This window comes from Falco peregrinus, chromosome 10 (genome assembly GCF_023634155.1).
Source record: "Falco peregrinus isolate bFalPer1 chromosome 10, bFalPer1.pri, whole genome shotgun sequence".
Classification (NCBI taxonomy): domain Eukaryota; kingdom Metazoa; phylum Chordata; class Aves; order Falconiformes; family Falconidae; genus Falco; species Falco peregrinus.
In genome coordinates, this window is record NC_073730.1 from 8,344,006 (window position 1) to 8,362,758 (window position 18,753).

General features: G+C 38.4%; 1 protein-coding gene across 1 annotated transcript; it reads left to right on the forward strand.

The window, feature by feature from the left end:
* The first annotated feature begins 17 nt into the window (after nucleotides 1-17).
* FIRRM (FIGNL1 interacting regulator of recombination and mitosis) lies at nucleotides 18-18,633 on the forward strand. The gene is made up of 24 exons (XM_055815032.1): nucleotides 18-200; nucleotides 742-781; nucleotides 1,469-1,557; nucleotides 2,785-2,889; nucleotides 3,436-3,576; nucleotides 4,541-4,703; nucleotides 5,081-5,165; nucleotides 5,701-5,839; nucleotides 6,308-6,388; nucleotides 7,380-7,444; nucleotides 8,873-9,021; nucleotides 9,869-9,977; nucleotides 10,496-10,682; nucleotides 11,774-11,856; nucleotides 12,232-12,283; nucleotides 12,617-12,710; nucleotides 13,391-13,572; nucleotides 14,257-14,379; nucleotides 15,304-15,399; nucleotides 15,843-15,956; nucleotides 16,396-16,500; nucleotides 16,793-16,873; nucleotides 17,637-17,750; nucleotides 18,043-18,633. The coding sequence occupies exons 1-24, from the start codon at nucleotides 102-104 to the stop codon at nucleotides 18,226-18,228; spliced, it is 2,682 nt and encodes an 893-aa protein (XP_055671007.1). The 5' UTR covers nucleotides 18-101; the 3' UTR covers nucleotides 18,229-18,633.
* The last annotated feature ends 120 nt before the right edge of the window (nucleotides 18,634-18,753 follow it).

The following is an 18,753-nucleotide window of genomic DNA, read 5'->3' on the forward strand; positions in this document are numbered from 1 at the left end:
GAAAGGGGCGGGGCGGGGCGGCTGCTGGGGGCTGCTGGGATTGCGGAGGTAACTTTTTCCCGCCGCCGCTGTCCTCCCGTGAGGTGTGTGGAGTCAGCGCTATGTCCCAGACAGATCGCGAGCTGCTCTTGCAAGAGCTGGGAGGTTGGGATTGGGATCTCTGCCGCCGAGAGATGCCCACCGTTCTTCCCAGGCTTCTTATATCCTTCCTGGGAGGGTGGTTGGGCTGCTGGGTGGTTGTGGGGAAGCATCCCGAAACGGCGGGGGGGTTGTGGGGGCGTGCCTCCTGCAGCCTTGCATAGTTAGAGCAAAGACATCCGTGGGGGGGGAAAGAGGTGCAGTCTTTGTAAGGGGCAGACACAGGGCAGAAAAGCTAGATGCTGGGCGTTTTACTGGAAATAAGAACGGTCCTTCATTGAAATAAAAGATTCACGGTAGAAAATAGTGGTGTTCATTTAGCACTGTAGGTAGCTCCTCCCCAAACAAAACAAAAAACCAACATAAAACCAATCAAAAAACCACCCCAAGATGTACTCACCAATACACTAGAAATATTCGTGCTGATGGCGTGAGTACTGAGGTACATGAGCCTGCATCGGTTATGAAGCATCCCTGCCTATTTCATGTGATGGGTGAAGCGTATGTGGGACAGTGAGAGAGAAGCCACGGTGACAGCTGCAGATGTTTTAAAGATGCAACTGTTACAGCAAAATGAGTTTGAGTTTCTTTAACGTTTTTTACTCTATGTATCAAGAGTCTGAAGACTGGACTGAGCATATTCGTAAGTAGTGACCAAGAAGTGCCTCTTCCTATGGGTTGTTGTATTGCAATTGCATTATAAATTCTGTGTTATTTAAAAATACTTATGCTATAACTTGTGAGTTTCATGGTCATCGGCAATCTTGCTGGACCTTGCATGTTACACAAATTGCATGTTGAATAAGTTTGAAGAAAGTCCATGAAGAAGTTATGCATGCAAGGCTGCTTTTTCCTTCCCGCTACTGATTATTAGACACTTCAAAGAAGGGTTCTTTTTCATCATGTATTTTATTGTCTTTTTGGCCATTATCTTATAGGTGGAAAAACTCTTGTAATACTTGATAGTGGTAAGAAAATGAGGCTGGTATGTAATAAAGTTGAATATTAGTGCCAGCCAGCACATTAAATGTGCGACTATTTGCAGTTTGGAATGTTCTAGTTCCATGGGCAAACAATTGTGCTCAGTCTTCAGCTGAGTAGTCAGTCAGGTGTGATGATATTATTGATGGGTTTATACATGTAAGAGACGTTACTGTTACTTGATTTTTTGTATAATAAATGTGTGGCAAATGTTGTGTTGCTGCTTTCAAAATCAAATACCTGATCTGTTTCTGCTTGGTGCAGTTCTTTGTTTCATCTGATAGGTTGCTGCGTATTTCTGATAATGACACATTATTCTTCTATAGCATTTAAATGCTTTGCTTTGCAGGTGTTCTGAGGATCCTGACTGAAATGTTTTTGCCCCATATCAGCCTTGCAGATTTGGAAGAAACTTTTTTCTCAAAAGTATTACCAAAGGTATGACAGCTTCAATTAAATGTGGAATTTTCAGTTGGTCCAGTGCTAAAACCTGCTTAGAACACAGAGATTCTTTTTTGAGGTCACACAATATAATTATTGGTTTGGGTACGATACTTGAAATTAAAATTTTACCCTTTAACAGTTTTATCGATTTTGTTTTGGGTTGTTTCTGAGATTGTTACCATTCTTTACAGTGGGGAGAGGATTGAATGTGCAATGTAATAGTTTCTCCATTCAGTGGTAGAACTGGTTTTTATTTCTTTTTGAGAAGATTGAGCTTTTTGTGAAATGACCATGGTGGAGAATTTTTATGTGAGGTAGCCTCCCAGGACAAAAATGCTGAAGAACTCAATGCTCAGATATCATGAATAAATGTTGTGAAATATGTTAATAATATAGTGAAAAACTTTTAGACCATACTGACCTAAGATAAGTTCTTTTTTTTTTGATTAAATGATGGAGAATTTTGTGCTATAGTTGTATGAAAATTCTTCAGTGTTTACATTTTAAATGAAGTAGAGCAAAGCCAAGTTACTGATCTAAGTTTCAAGGCTCAGCTTGTGTATTTTAAGAAGCCAGTAAAAATGGCCACTTGATTTCCATTTCGCTTATTTTATGTCCTGTAGCAGATCTTGGAGGTTACAAGAAAAATGGCTCCTAACAAGCCTGTGCTGAACAAGGATTGCCGTACCATACCTATTTATGTTGTATCCTGCACGTGCCTGGAAGCACCTCACTGTCTTTTGCGGTCTCAGCAGTAACACTTGTCAAATATCCAGGGACCTCAACTAAATTATTGTTGTTTGTAGGTCATAGACTTCATTTTTTTAACGTATTCAAAATGTTAGTGATCATTCTCAACAAAACCACAAATTTTCTGAGACTAAATAAAAATCCTTTTTAAAACGATGTGTAAAAAAATCTTTGGTAGAATGAGGTATATATATTTCAAGTAAATTAGCTGAGAAGTTTGTTTTACTAACAGATTTTTAGGAAAGATAGCAGCTAGTATAGCTTCTGTCTATAATTTGGGAAAACCCTAAGATGGCTTCTTCATATATCACATTTTATGATTCAAATGCTAGAAGACATGATTTTCTCCTGTGAGTTATCGCAGTAGCCGGTGACTCCATGCCAAGGAAGCAAGCAGTTAAGAGAATAGTGTTACTATTTGCATGTGTATGTTTATAAATAAAATGTTTAAGTTTTGTTTTGTTGTGACAGACTCTACAGTTATTTGATAACTTGATGTATGAATTATCCACCGAGGCAAAAGGATTAACCAGCCAGAATACAGAGTTATGCAGTACTGTAAGGAATCTTCTGCAGGCAAGTCCCATGAAATAAGCTGCCAAAGGAGTGTTTACATTATTCTTTGATTTTTACCTAAAATTACAAGTTTTTTAGAATATTTTTACCACCTACTAACTAGATGGCTAAAATGTTATTTGATGTTCCTTTGCAGTTGAAACTCAATTAACATTTTGTGAATGATTTGATAACATCTAGCATGTGATGCTAATCATAATTAAAAAATCTCAAATTCTGCTTAATTTCCTAATGCAAATGGAATGTGATTCTCCCTGCTTAAAGAGTGAACCTGGCACCTGGTTATACAGTCACTTAATTCTGAGTTTTAAAATTTTTGTAAATTGGGAAGAGTAGTCAAAAGAAATAATGAAGCTTTCAAAAAATATATGGTATCAGAGAAAAACTCTGGAATTGCTTGATATGTTATGGTGCTTCATTCATCTTTATATGCAAAGAACAGTGAACTTTAAACGCTATAAAAATCTAGGTGCAATTCATCTAAGAAAACAGGCTTTTGAAATCATTGCAGGGGTGAAAAACGTTGTTGTTTATTCTTGCTTTAAGACTATGGTGCAGCTCTTGGAAACTCTGACCGGTTGTGTACGATACATCTGCACACTTCAAGAGTGCGTGCCTCTGGAGAGTATCCGCACCCTTCCATCCTCAGTTCTTCATATAATAAAGAACACATTTACACACTGCAAGGTAGGGCTGTGTTAGAAGGAGAAAAATTCTTACGCTGGCTGGCTTTTAGGAAACACTCACTTTGTAAGAACATCGTATTTTGAAGTAATACTGTTGTGGAATTATTTTTTTCAATTTAAATTTAGTTCTTAAATTTTTTATTCAGTGCCCAAGTACAAGATTATTTTCAGCTGTCTGACTGGGTAGTGAAAGGCCCAGACTGCGCTATTTCTGTATTTTGCATCAATATCAGTTGAACGTTGTGTTTATGAATGTAGGCTCTCTGTGATACCTGTGCGCTTCTGATAGCTGCGATATTTTCAGAGCTACAAATGGTTACCAAAATGGTGCTACTTACTTTATTCCTATGCAAGTTCCACAGTGGATTGAAAGTTGAGGTTAGGATGTTTATGTTGGTTATGATGAGTAATGTCTTATCAGGTTTCATGTCTGGATTTGCAGATGCAACAGTAATTCCCTCTAGAGCAGTAAAAATAAAACAAGCTCATCATAAGGACACAATAGCTTTTGGTTGGCCTTCATTTTCACTTTTCAGTTTGTCTTTCCTATGGGAACATTTACATCAGTTTTCCATGTCAGGAGTCAAATGCAGGTGCCATACCTTTATCCAAAGGTTAAGATTTGGAATGCTGCTTCCTTTGTTGCTAACATTGGACTGTTTTGTTCAGAAATACGATCTTAGGCTCATATATTGAGGCCTAACACAAAGCCTGCTAAACTCCCTAGAGCCAGGCAGACTTCATTAGTTGATGAAGCTGCAGGTGAATAGCATTTTATGTTTAGCAAACGGGAGTCAGCAGCAGAAGCTACAGATTGGGCTGTGTATTGAAGTAGGTATGTCCGTGCCTTGTTCTTTTTTCCAGTGAAATGTGTGACAAAGCTGTCGGTATTTTCAGCATGTGAAACATCAGACTGTGATTCCTGAACTGGTTTTTATAAACGTCGTCTTCCCTGTTTCCTACAGGACAGTGAATCATTGTACTGTGGGCATCTGCACTTGATTTCTGACCTCCTACAAGCTATGTTCAAGGAAACTTACTCTCTTCAGAAGCAGCTGATGGAACTACTTGATATGATTTCCATGGGCTCTGCTTCTACTGAAGATAACGTCACAGATATGGTGTCAGGTATATGTGCATCTAACATTTTTTTAGTATTGCTCAGTCTTTTTTTTTTTTTTTTTTCTTATAGAGAGGTATGTTTGAATTTTTAAAACAGGGTTCTGAGCATGCTGACATCCTGACCAGCCTTTCAGACAGCACTGTGTTAAAGCTTGAAATATTTCAGTTTTTCTCCTGAAACTTTCTCTGTGGGGTGGGGCATGTTGTGTAGGTTTGTAGGAAACGGGCAGCATCTAAGCACTCGGCCAAGTTTCCTGATTCTGTGTTAGTGTGATGGTATTTTCTTAGTGCTTGTGGTTGCTGCTGTTTTCCTAGGAGCAGCGTAGCTGTGAACTCATGAAACAGACTTCACTCAGTTGTTGCTGTTATTAATTCCTCTGTAGTAATCCACACTGTGCTGGAGATATGCGCTGTCATTTCTGATATGGACCATGCTCTTCATGCCAATACGTGGAAGTTCATAGTCAAGTATGTCACTGAACTCTTTGGATTTTATTGTAATATAAACAGACTGTAATCTTAAATAACCAGTGTTTCAATAGCTTTACGTTCAGAGTTTCAAATAAAATTGAAATTAGAGATTTCAGTTTAGCTATTTAGCTGATAAGTACATTTAGAAATTTAATTTAGGTACTTAGCTAGTATAGTATTAAAGGCCCTGAAGGTAGTTAGGAATTGTGCATGAAAAGTAATAGAAGCTTGTCTTTTGGATTACAATGCAGAAGAAAATCTGAAACACCATCATCTGAATAAATAATCTTAAGAGGCCTGACCTACAGTTTTGTAAGAGTTTTTGACTTGAGTTGTGCTGTCTTGCACTTTCATCCTGCCTTTCCTCTGTGTTTTACTTGTGGCTATGAAGAGGGTTGTTCTCTAAATTTCTGATTTCAGTGTACATTGATGTTGCATCAAAAATTGAAGAATTAGTTGTTTGGATTTGTACTAACTCATTGCATGCTGGCTTCTGACAATTAAATACCTGATTATATTCCTACTTTTTTAGGCAAAGCCTGAAGCATCATTCTCTGCTGCAGCACCATCTGAAACACAGTGACATCCTTGGTGGCCTGTGCAAGGACACTCTATTTTCTTTTCACTCCTGTTTGCAGCTGGCTGAGCAAATGAAGATGTCAGAGATACAGGTGAATCAAAAAGCTCCCAAAGCTGCCATCAAACTTGAGGAGGATAAATTCTTTGTTCTGTATTATTGCTTGGAGTGGTTTGGGTTTGGTTTATTGGGTTTTTTTCACTTCCTGTAGTAGGCAGAGTATGTAGTCCTTTTGAAACCAAGTGAAAAAACGTAACTTTGTTTAGATTGGGGATGTTTTAGCAAGGCACTGAAAAAAAGTTTCCACCATACTCTATGGAAATGTCTTTTATTTCCTAAACTGACAACATCCTAAGGTCAATCAAAAGATAACATTGCAATTCTGAATATTGCCACAAAAATGTTGAGGCCTACTGAAGATTTTTACAGTTTTTCTCTCATAGCTGTGGAGTCTGTAGAGAATCAAGTTTGAAATAGGTTTTAAACATTGTTAGCAATTTAACTTCATTTTTTTCTTGTATTACTCTGTATTTGAAGTTTTAGAGCTTCTTTTTTTGGGCAGGATGGTGCTGACCTCAGGCTGTTCCAGAAGACGATCAAACTGTGTAGATTCTTTGCTAATTCCCTTGCACACTACACCAAGGTAGGTTTTAATACTTTAATTCTATGTTAGTATTAAATTAAAGCCTCTGGTCTGCAAATGGAATAATTTTGTACTGCATTGTATCTTAACAATTTATAACTATACCGTATCGGTGGTATAATTAACATCCACGCGTAACCTGCTTGTAGTTCTTCCACCTGTATATACTCAGAAGCCTAAGCAGGATTACTGCTGTGATTCAACAGAAAAGCAGACAGCATTAATAAGCTGTTACAAGCAGTGTCACTGAGGAGTGGGGTCCAGTCTTTACAGGCAGCCTTGAGACAGTGCAACAGAAACTATCTGGAAGCATTAAGCAGATGAAACCTGTTGCCAGGTTGTTTCAGTTGCTTGTTTCAGCAACTGAAAATGATGTGGCGTTAGTAAGAAGAAGTGTCCGTGCACTTACTCTTGTTAGCTCTGACACTGATTTCTTGCTCTTTTCCTGGCCCTTTCACTTTGTTGCTGTGTTCTCTTTTTCTCATTATTAGAAGACATGCTGTAAATCTACCCGTTTTAAGAATGGATGTGAAAAACTTTTGCTCTTTAGGAATAGCACTGATGGTACATTCTGCATCTGTTGTGTTCCATGGGATAAAAGCAGGGGGGTGATTTTTTTTGTTGTGGTTTTTTTTTGTTCTGCACAAAACAAATAGCGCTGTGACATGATAAAGCAGCCTTACAGCGTGTATGAGACCACTTCAGATTTCTGTGGCTCTCTATGACTATTACAAATGTACTTACCAATTTTTTTAAACATGCCTCTAAATTTAGCCAGTTCACCTACAATATATATACATGTAGTGTAATTAGTCTTCGGAGCACTTTCTTTATTGTTTGCTTTGCACTTGTTTTGTGCTGTGGATTGTTAGAACTTAAGCAATTTTTGCAGTATAGTAGTTTGCACACCAGTATAGTAAAATGGAAAGGGAGTGTACTTAATCATGTATTTTATATTAAAAGTACCATTCAAAACTAATAATTTTTGCAGGAATTTCTTTCTTTCTTCTCTGATTTGTGTTCTCAATTACATCAGCTCTTTCTTCAGATATACAGGTAAGTGAAGTACAAATAATTGATTATTGATAGTATCTTAACATTTCCATCCTTCATTCTTAGTTTTTGAGATGTAAAAATACAATTCTTGTTCTAGAGCTGTTACCTTCCTTTTTTCATGTACGGAAAACTAAAATATATTTTTAATAAATTGGGCATTTTTGTGTGATACTAATTACCTTAACCCCGTTTTTGATGAGTGTCCAGTATTGACAAACCACTGACTTTGTTGCAATACCTTACGTCAACATTTCTTAACAATTTATGTGCAGAATATGCAGATTATCTTGGGCACTGGGTCTATTTATGCAAGTTGAAAATTCTTGTTCCTGAAGTCAAAATTCCCCAAGGTAGGATTTGCCCTTTAGTCACCTTGAAATGAAGCAATTAGGCAGGGTTAAAACTGAGCAACCCAGCAGTGTACCTTCCAGTTTGAAACAGATTGTTTTCAATCTCTAAGACAAAGTACAGAAACATTTATCCTGAAGGGAGAGAGCATCAGAAACAGAGCATTCTGAAATTTTTCATAGCTTTACTGTTGTGTTTATAATCTTGTGAAATCTCACGAAAGGACTCTGTGGTTCTCTCGTAAGCAAGCACTTAAACATTATGCTTGTGAAGCCTAACAGTCTGCAAGTGGCTGACTGTTTTTCTTTCGAAAGTTTTGTTGTATTTGCTGCAACAGTGGGGAAGAATAGTGGAAAGTGGACTTCATAATCGAGGGCTGATTTCAGTCATTCTTTTGGAATTGAAACCAGGTTCTGTGGGGAGATGTGCACATGAGTTCACTACGTGTTTCACTGCAAGTTCAGGTGGATTTTTTTTATGAGTTTCCTTTTCTAACTTTACTTACATTGTAGATCTTTTTCAAGTGGAAGGTTGTGAAATTTTATTCACTCAGCAAAACTGAGCAGGATTTTTGAGTAGGAAGCATTTTTACAGTCAGTAAGTTGTAAGAGAGGTTTTCATTTCATGAATTCCTTTGTTTTATACTCCTTTTTTTCTTCTATTGCTCAGGGTCTTTTTTCTCTTCAAAGAAATTTTGGTACACTTTTATTAGTGTCATGTGTTAGATCAGTGCTATCACATTTATGACCATCAAATTGTGTATACAGGTGTTTGCTTGTTTTTTCATTGCTTGACTTGTTTGTGATTCAGTGTAGTTCTTCTTAGGTGTGTTATGTATTTTACATGTATTTTCCATGAGCCTGTAAGATTTTCTTTCAATGTTTCATAAAATACTTGATTATGGTGTTTAGTTTAATGAGTGAATGCAGAGTTGTAACTCTCAGGCTACAATACATACTCTAAAATGGGGAGCCTTTTATTTCACAATAACAAGGAAATAATGAATTTGCCTTTTTGTAGTTCTTTTGAAAAACGTTACTGAGAATGCTATTGTAACTTTTTTTTTCTGGCCCCCCTTAGCAAATTTCCTCCCAGTCTCTATGCTCCAAACATCTTAGAAGTTCATCGAGATGAAATATCCCGGGTTTTTCTTGTGGCTCTGGACCCTCTCATCAACCAGCTGCTTCCCTTTAGCCCTTTTATGGAGCAAGTGTTAAGTGAAAAGTTAGGTGGGTTTAAAATACAGCTACTACTGCTATAGTACTATGTAAGCGTCTGAGGGATCAGGGCTGATATTTTGACTTTATGGACTATCAGTTGTATTCTGATTTGCTTGGCTCTGATTGTTTTGAAAGTGCTATGATATAATCACTTGTGTGCTAGCTCAGATTAATTTTATAACCAATAGTTCCTGTTGAATGCATCTTTTCCGAAGTACTTACAATAACTTCATTATCAATCTGGTTAATAAAAATCCTATCAATTCTGCTGCTTTGTGTAATTTCAGTCCACGTTTGTCACAAACTTTCAAAGTAAGCTGAAATTTTTCTGCTCTTCTGTTGGTGGGGGAAGACAGCTATTTTTTCCTAAATTATTTTCTGTGAAAAGTAGAATGCCTTCAAACTGGGAAATGATCATCTTTTTGTTACAACACGCCCCCCTCCCCAATTTCTGCCCTGACCAGTGTGTCAGAATTCTGAGATAGCCGACTTGCTTCTCTCCCGTATGCATACCCTGGCCTTGTGGTTATCCTAACACACTTAGAAGAAAACTTTGTGTTTTCAGTGTTTGAGACATCCCATGCTTTCAAGGAGACTGGATGCATAAGGCATCTAGATTGTAACTCTTTCGCAGCATCTTGCAGTGACAGTGTAAAACTGGAATATTTTAGATTTTGCCGGATTCAGTATATTGCATTTATTTTTCACTTCAAACACAGTGTTCATGATGAAATGTTCCTTTTTTCCCAGCTGTCTGTGATTTTTTGATTGTTTTACTAGGAACTTTTGTCATTTGTTTAAAAGCCAGTTTACACACAACCAAGGCAACTAGCATCACTTTTTAAAACTTCTACAGGTCTCCCTCCTGAGCAGCAGCTCCCCCAGTGTCTCATCCTGATTACCATAATGGACAAGCTGTCCACTCAGCCTGAAGAAGTGCAAACTCTCTGGAACACAGGAAAAAGGTACTAAAAAGGTTTTCCTTGTAGTTCTTCACCTCTTCATTACAGTAATCAGCCTATATGAGCAAACAGAGTGGCTCAGCTGCTGGGGTTTCCCTTGCAACTGTATAGTAACATGTCTTACTCTATGGATTCGTATCCTTGTGCTGTGAAAAACAGGATCTGATGTTCAGTGATTCAGCAGTGAAGGATACAGAACCATAAATGTCTTTGTTTTTTCAGGAAAGGAATGGTATTTAGAGTACATCCATGGTAGGAAGAGAGAGATGTATGTAATTTGTTGATACTTCGTCTTGCATTTTTATGCCTAAACTCTCTTAATAATCACCTGAATTTGTAAAAGAGGAAGATAGGAACGGAAATCTCATGTAAAAGCACTGAAGTTACTGCCATTGTTTCTGGTCAAAGACAAAGATTCTGTACTTCAGATGTTGCTTGCAGGATTTGGGATTTGCAAATCTGTAACCCAGCTGTGTTTCTCCACCAAACCCCACCTTCTTTTTTTTCTTTTACCCTTGTAGCCTGTCTTTGTTTTCAGCTCTCTTCTTCAGTTTCCAGCAATGTTCTGCCGAGCTTTCTCTCCCTGTTTGTTTGCCAGAGGTGATTAGTACAGGACAGCCAGCAGTTCCCATCACCCTCTATCACTATGTCTGTGTCCACCTGTGCTCCTTCATTGCTTCCACACTCCCATCACACTTTCCGCAGCTGGTAAGATATTTTTTTTTTTTGCTTATCACCTTCTCAGCTGTTGTGATGCATAGATACTGTTTAAAAAAGGAGTTCTTTCTAATGATCTAGCTCTGAAGAGATGCTTAGGTATGAAGTTCTGTAGAAAGGAGCTGGGATACAGTTACATGACTGGCGTTCAATTATAAAGCAAATGTCACTTGTGGGAAAGGGGAAAATAAAGCTTCATATAAGTTCTTGAGAACCTCTGTGGCGTTGGAAATTTTTGTTCTTTTTGGGAGGAGGGGAGCTCAAGTTGTTATAAAAGTTCAGCGCCTTCTTTTCTGCAGTATTCAACTTGTATTAAATTTACCTGGATTTTTTAGTCTATACTGTGAAGTAATAAAGTGACATTTAATATTTAAATACTAAATAAATACATATTAAATAGATATATGTTAATTACATAAAAATAAATAGATTATGTTGTTGTATTCCAGCTAATAACATGCCATAAAATAATAAGTAGTATATTTTTTTACTTCAGAGGAGTATTCAGGGCTTTGATTAAGGTTATATAATGTTTTAGAAGTTTTTCACTTTTTACTGCACATAGACAAAAGAACCTCTAGATAAATGTTAACCTTTGTAAAATTAAGAGCAGTCACAAAAACTATAGCTCTAATTTAGTTTTTCTTTTTCTGAATGCTACATTCCTCTTTCAGATAAAATTTGTGTTCCGAAAAGAGGGACAAGTTTTATTTGGTTTTCAGTAAACTGCTAATAAAGCTGGCAAGGACATTGGCAATACATTGCTTTTAAAATAAAAACAACAAACCCATAGAGTTGCCTTGTGAAGAAGGGATGCACATGATGGAATGTTTTGAAAAATGAAGGATTCTCAGCCCACTGAAATGGATGTACATAGTATGCATCGAAGTATGCAAAACTAAAGGTGTAGCTGCTTGCTTGATGGTGTAGCTGAAGACAGAGTGTGAAAATGAGTTCTTAAAACGTTTTAGATTTGGATAAGCTGAAAATCCTACTAGGTTTTTTGATAATTAGTGGAGTAAAAGTAATAGTAGGCCTGCAGTCTGTTTCTGTGTGAATTTACATACATACTTTCTCCTCAGGAGTATGCTCTGCTGGATGCTGTGCTGGGTTCTAGTATGATCACATCTCTGCTGGCAATGGACTCATGGTGCTTCCTTGCCCGGTAAGATTTTTTTTGTTACAGGTCAAGCAGGATTTCCAGAGATCCAGTTAGTTCTGTTGTATATAATTCCTTGAGGAGTTTTTTTAAAGACAAAATTGTCCCATAATTGGATTCTTTTCAGATATAGAGCATAGTTTGAAAATTAGAAGCAGAAATGGCTTAGCTATTTTTACATTCATGCACGCAAGGGGGACATACCTTTTCTATTATTTAATAATTGGTTTTTGGAATGGTTCTCACAAGTAAATTGTGTCTGTGCATATAAAGTTTAAATATGTTAAAGGAAATGGCCATCTCTCAGACAAGATTTATGATATTTAGTCTGTAAAAGAGCAGGAAGTACAGACTCACAAGCTTCCATCTCTCACATTCTAGATATGGAACAGCTGAACTGTGTGCTCACCACGTTGTTGTGATCGCCCACTTGGTAAGAACTACAAGGATGTTTGCAATTTGGCACCAGTTTTAATCCTAGTCCTACTAGCAAACTTTCTAAATGAGCAAAGACAGGTATTTCATTTTTTTTCCAAATCCAAACTGCGTTTGGGTTAATAATTAGCAATAGCAGTACTGTGAAAATACAAAACAATATGCTGAGGATTTCCAGCATGTCCTGCATTGTTTTATTTAGACTGTTACTGCTGTGATCCCACGTAGCAGCTTTCGGAACGTTCTGTATAGAATTCATTTGCTGAGTGGTGATTTTTTCCTTAATTTAATTAGATTCATTATCTTTTATTTTAATTTTATCCTAATTCAGATAAAGTCTTGGCCCAGTGACTGTTACCAGGTCTCTGCCTTGGGTGTTCTGCTGAGGCGTATGCTGTTCTTAATGGCTCCAGATCATCAGGCAAGTATAGCATCAGCATCTTCTGTCCTTAATAGAAGAGATTTGAATCAGTGGCCTGTGTTAAAATACCCTCTTTCAGTTCTTCAGAAATGACAAGGTGTTGAGTGCTTGCTTGCTGTACTTGATATTGTACTTGTTGCTACTTTGTCACAGCAGATCCCAATGTGTGCAGGTGTGCTTTTTAAAATAAGAGGCACATACACCTTTTGTAAGAGTGGTCTTACTAAGTGGTGAAGAAGTCATTTTTTTGACCAAGTATGAAAACAGCACATCTCCCAGATTTGCTGAGACTGTATGTCCTGTCCTTGCATCTGCAGCTGGCGTTCATCAGTGTTCTCATGTCATCAGATACAGAGTAGTATCCTTTCCTGTTAGTGCCTCTCTATTTCCCTTGGAGGGGCTAAAGCTCTTTCTTCTGGTTGCTAGGGGCATTGCTTCAAGCAGCTGAAAGAGTAAGTTGCTTAGTCATTCTGATGTCCTATATGTGATGGTGGAGGTAGCAGTTCTAGAAGGTTTTTATATAAGAAGTTTTATTTTATTTAAATTAAAGGTTTTACACAACTTTATTCTCATGTAATATTTGAAAAGGTAACTGGTAGTACATTTTGGTTGCTCAACTTTCTAACAGATTATCAAATTGTCTTCCAGTCTGTTTAGTTCTTGTTAACTTCTGTTTGCAGGTAGAATTTGCTCATAAGTTTCTTCCAGAAGAGGTGGAGAACTTGCCTGTGTGGCAGCACTTATCCCTCAAGGCCCTGAATCCTGATCTGAGGAAACAAGTGGCATGTCAGCTCTGTGTGGCAGGGCTCGCACAGTGCAGGCGATGGCTGAATAGCAGCCGCATTCTGGGAGAGCTTCAATCTGTGGTAAAGGAGATGTCATTCTTTTTGTAAAAAAACATGTGAACTCTGGATTTCCAAACTATAAGGATTCCGTTCCTGCCACCTCAGTTCTGTTTTTCTGTGTGTTGCGCAGCTTTTTTCCATGCTTAATTGGCATATGCCTGAGCAAGAACTCTCATTTTAATGTTTTCTCCTAGTACACAACCCCTTAGGACCCTCTAGTCTGAGGGTGTCAGTAAAGGTCTTGTGGTTTATTAGTTATTCTAGTTGTTAGCTCTCTGGGTGAGTAAATGTATTTTTCTTTAGAAATTCTGATTTATATTACATCATACAATTATTTTTAAGTTTTGGAGTCCTGGCTGGTTTTATGCAGCATTAAATCTGAAAGATGCTCACTGGTCTCCTGGGCAAAGGAGTGTGAGAAACCAGAGACTTCCACATGAAGTATCTGCTGCCAGCTTTCGCCTGCTAATGTAGTGTAATTTCACTACAGCGCTGTGTGAAACTCACAGAAGTAACGGATGGTTTCCTTGCTTTGGAAGCTTTATTGGCCAGTGGCCTGGTGGATTAGCTGTACTGTACAGCTGATGCAGCACATTGGGCTTCTTGCCATCTTGTATCATTTTAAATGTTTGATATGAGCCTGGGGGTTTGGTTTGTTTTAAATGTAATTTTTTTTGGTCTTACTAATACATTTTTTCCTACTAGAATACTGCCCTTTCTGTCCTGTTGGCTGCATGCAGTTTTGCTGATGACACTCTGGAGGCAGAACTTCAGGCATCTGTCTTGGAAGTGCTTGGTCAGTTCTGGACTTTTCTGCAGGCTAAGCAGGTAAGAGAATTTGCTGCTCCAATGATGAAAGCACGAGGTCTCTGGGAGGCTGGTGCTGTATCATCATGTGTTTGTTACTAAGTTGTTTTACTTGGATTGGACCATTTGTGTAAAGCACAGTGTAACTGTGCTTCCCATGTGCTGTCAGCTGGTTTGTGTATTAGGCAGGTGCCTGCTCTGGGAAGTGGAGTTTGAATTTTCCTGAATGTTAAATATATTGGCACCTTCTTACTCTGTTACTTGGTGTCAGATTCAGACTTGCTTAACAAGAAGTCTGAAATACCTTATTCTGATTCATACCAGTTACAAATGTGGCTTATTTTAAATGTTCATTAGCATGTGAACAAAACTCATGGTGATCTAATTAGAACATAGCTTGTTAGCACATGAAAACCCATGGAGCTAGTAACCTTCCTCCTGTATTTGAGAACAAGGGGGTAAGACGATGCCCTGGCGACTGTATACCTGTTCATGGCTGCAGTTGCAGTAAAGAAGAAAAGGATTGTCATGGTTCATACTCTGGATTAAAAAAGAAAGTCTGAGTGGGGGTGAAGAAGAGCCAACAATGTGCCCCTTCAGAAGTCTCTTCCAACCTCAGCCATTCTGTGGAGACATTTGGCAAATGATCAGTGAAAAGAAATAGTTCAGATAACCTTTAGCTGCTTATATTAGTGAGTGGAAGAAGGAGATAAGGGATAAGAAGTATTTTTAATAAAAATCAAAGAAAAGGGTGTTGTAAAATATGACTACCTAGAAGTATTTATATGACTGTTTTAATATTTGCTGCTGCTTACGATGTGGTGTTTTAGGTGTGTGAAGTTAAGCTAAGAATTTTGGAACACTACTGTAACTTTAAATTCTTTCTTAAGCAGTTATTCCATAAGCTAAAATGCAGTGTTACTAACATCTTGTGATCTGTTGAAGGTCTCGGATGAGCCATGTCTCCAGCAGACACTGTGTTTACTACTTCACCTTTTGGAATTCTTTGTCCAAGCATTAGATGCACAACCAATTACTCAGGTAAAAAAAAAAAAACAACCCACAAAACAAAACCTTACAGATTAGGAATAATTTACTGCATGAAAACCAAGTTCTTTGTGATTTACTGAAATCTCAAATGAGTTATTTCATGGTCTGGCCTTCTCTTTAACACATGGAGGTTCCTAATTTTATTTCTTCCTTGATTACTTTCCTGGTCTTTAAACCAAGTATATGGCACTTTGCTTCTGAGACTCCCGTTACTCTCTAAGGTAATTGAGACATACGGATGTGCTGTAGAGAATGCTCATTGCTTTCTAAAATGCACACTGCAGCTTTATACTAGCCAGTTTTATTCAAGGTGTAGCATACCCCCTCCTGTTTTCAGTCCAGTTTTCTAAACTCAGTGTCCTGAGATTTAAGGGTGAGATGGTTTTCACCTGCAGTCTGTTCAATGGAGCTTCACTGGAGTTTGTTTTCTGCAGGTATTTGCACTGCAGTCTTCCCTTTTCCAGTTGGATCCCCCAGATCATGTTCGCCTAGCAATGGTGGATTTTCTCTCTTCTATGGGAAAGGTGTTTATACCACAAGAAGCACAGGTAAATATAATTGTGGCGTTAGTGAAATAATCTTGTCTTTTGATGACAAGATATGCTATTTACTTAAATATAAAGTTAATGGATCAATTTCATTAAATACATACAGGAGTGCCAGGGCATAATCATCTGGGAAACTTGTTAATGGTCTAGAGCAGTTTTATTTTTCATCCAGACTTGCTGAGCGCATGTCAGATGCTTGGTTTATTCATTTGCTTGTTGCTTCTCACCAGTTATTCGGACTGATGTTTGAACCTCCAAGAAGAAAGAATAGAACATGTCACCTCCCTCATGGTGTTGCTTTTGTCAGACAGGGCAGTAGCACTCTCCTGTTTCACAAACCTGTGCCTTGACCTTAGAGTGAATCTTTAATAATTGATCATTATGGTAAGATATGCACAACTAACTCTTTGGAACTGATAGATATCTGTTCCTCTTTCAGAGGCAAGTTGTACCCCAGTTGTCGTGTTTGTTTGCTTCTCTGCTAGCTGACCAGACCTGGCTGATTCATCAGCACGCATTAGAGGCATTCACACATTTTGCAGAGGTAAGCATAGAAGAGCTCTGGATGCCTGTATTTGGCTCTGTTAACTTTTGTTGTACAAAAATTCTTCTGTCTTAAACGTTTGCTGCTCTTCACTAACCCATCTGGATCTTAGTATTACTTTTGATGTGCCATAGCATCTGTAATGAGGGCTCATGGAGCTGGAAGTGAAGGAAGATGAAGCACGGGTTGCTTAGATTGGTTACACCAGAGAAGAGACTGTCACAGAAACATTTTTTACTTTGTTCCTTTGTAAATACAAATGTACTAAACTATTACTCAACATTTTTGGCAGGAAACAAGCCATGAAGATGTTGTTCCTCAGTGCCTTAATTCTGAAGAAATTAAGAACAAAGTTGTTAGTTTTCTGGCTAAGGTATGTATGTTTGAACCATTTTACTGCTTTCTTACTTGATGTTGTACACATCCATAGTAAGCAGTACACGGCCTGTGTCTATAACTGCGTTGTCTGCATGGTGATTAAATAAGTAAATTTAAAATTAATTGTTCTGTTAACTGGGATCTGGTTGAACTTTTCTACTTGCTTTAATCAGCAGAATTAACAACTGCCATTCCTGTACATGTTGCTCTGCCAGTACTTCTGAACTTCTGATTTTTCCCTTCTTGAACAACAACAAAAAGATTAAATTGCATATTGTTGTAAGCAGAGATGTTCTCTGTTAAAAAGACAGTGACTTCATATTCAGTTTGTGTGATTTCCTTCCCTGGTTCTCTTGGGTCAGTTTCTGAAAGCTAGATGAACATGTACGAAGCATCTTAGTCCCTTTTTGCATGTTATAAAAAATTCTCTTAGGAGCAGATGGCTGTTCAGGCAGAACATAAACAGTGGGAAAGAGGAGGTGGTTGTCATTGTGTAACCTAAGGCAGGGCTACCTGCATGAACCGTTTTTGACAAACAGATAATTAGCAAAAGAACTGATAGCTGCCAGTGATGCTACACTAAAGCTGTAGATAACTTCAGTCTCCTGCTCAGAAGAGTGCGCGAGAAATTAGATTAATCTTGAACTGCATGTTAAGATCCCTGTCTCGCTCCCTCCCCTTTGTGGCATATCAATTGAGCCTGCAAAGGCCGGTAATGCTACCTTGGTTTAGTACCTCTCCTGTGGCTTTCCCCCTAGACAAGGCAAGTAGAAGAGACAACAGAAGCACGAACAGAACGCATGAAGCAAGAAAGGCTTACCTGCAGTGCACAGTTCATGAAAATGGATGGAAAACTGGAGTCAACAGGAGAGGTATGTGCACTTCTTTAACCTATCTGGGCTCCACTCAATTGCTGTCAGTTCTGGGAAGTCTCTAAAGAGGTTCAAGATGGTCTTGCTGCCTGCCATGGTTGTGTGCACACCTGGCCCTTAGTATTATAACCTGAATGCTCTGTTTTGCCTGCCAGCTGCAAAACTCTCACAAGGCAAGGGGAGTCACTTGCAGCTCTTCTTCCTTCTAAGGGTTTTTTTTTGCATTTGGATGAAGACTGATCGCTTATGTAGAGCATTATAAATGATGTCTCCTGTTAACTTAAATCTGCAGCCTCTGGCAAAAAAAGTGTGTCACTCACCCTCTGAGGAGGAGTATAAATCAGCAGTAGGCACGATGGAGGGGGCAGTGGAGGCTGTGAAGCTGCTGCTCCGGAAAGGGTCACCCCCTGCTTGGCTTGCGGTAAAACTGGAGACTCTACATACAGCTGTAGCTGACCTCAGAGACAGTGTACGGTAAGGTGCTCAACAGGTTTTAGAACAATAAACCAGCTCAGCTCCCTGCTCTGAGGGAAGAGATGCCTTTGTAGCTGTGATTACTGGAGAAGAAAAAACTGCCACGGGGCGATGCTCTGTGCCAAAATGAACGGAGGTGTGAGATACTTTCTTAATGACTGGCTGGAAGGACTGATCTATTTTAATGGACACTATTGTGCACCTGAGCTGTCATTTTGTATGTTGCTGATGTATAGCTTGCTCTTCTAAGCTACTGTATGGTGATAAACATGTCATGAGATTGTTTTGAATACTAAGATGTTTGAATCTGTTGTGAAAGTAACAGTTACCTTTGTTCCCCTCATGTACAGGTGACCAGGCACTAGGTGTTTTTATCTTAATTTTAAAATACACAAGAATAACAGTTTAAGGCTCTGTACTGTTCTCTGAACATACCTCTGCCGCTGGGTTCTACTCCACACTATGGTCATCTTTTTTAAAAAATAATCTTTATTGGTCACAGTTAAGAGCAGAAAGAATGCTTAAGCAG

Coding starts and splice junctions, on each gene's coding strand:
- FIRRM (XM_055815032.1), top strand. CDS start 102: ATGTCCCAGACAGATCGCGAGCTGCTCTTGCAAGAGCTGGGAGGTTGG. Junction 3,577..4,540: donor ACACATTTACACACTGCAAG/GTAGGGCTGTGT, acceptor TGTTTCCTACAG/GACAGTGAATCATTGTACTG. Junction 10,683..11,773: donor CATCACACTTTCCGCAGCTG/GTAAGATATTTT, acceptor CTTTCTCCTCAG/GAGTATGCTCTGCTGGATGC.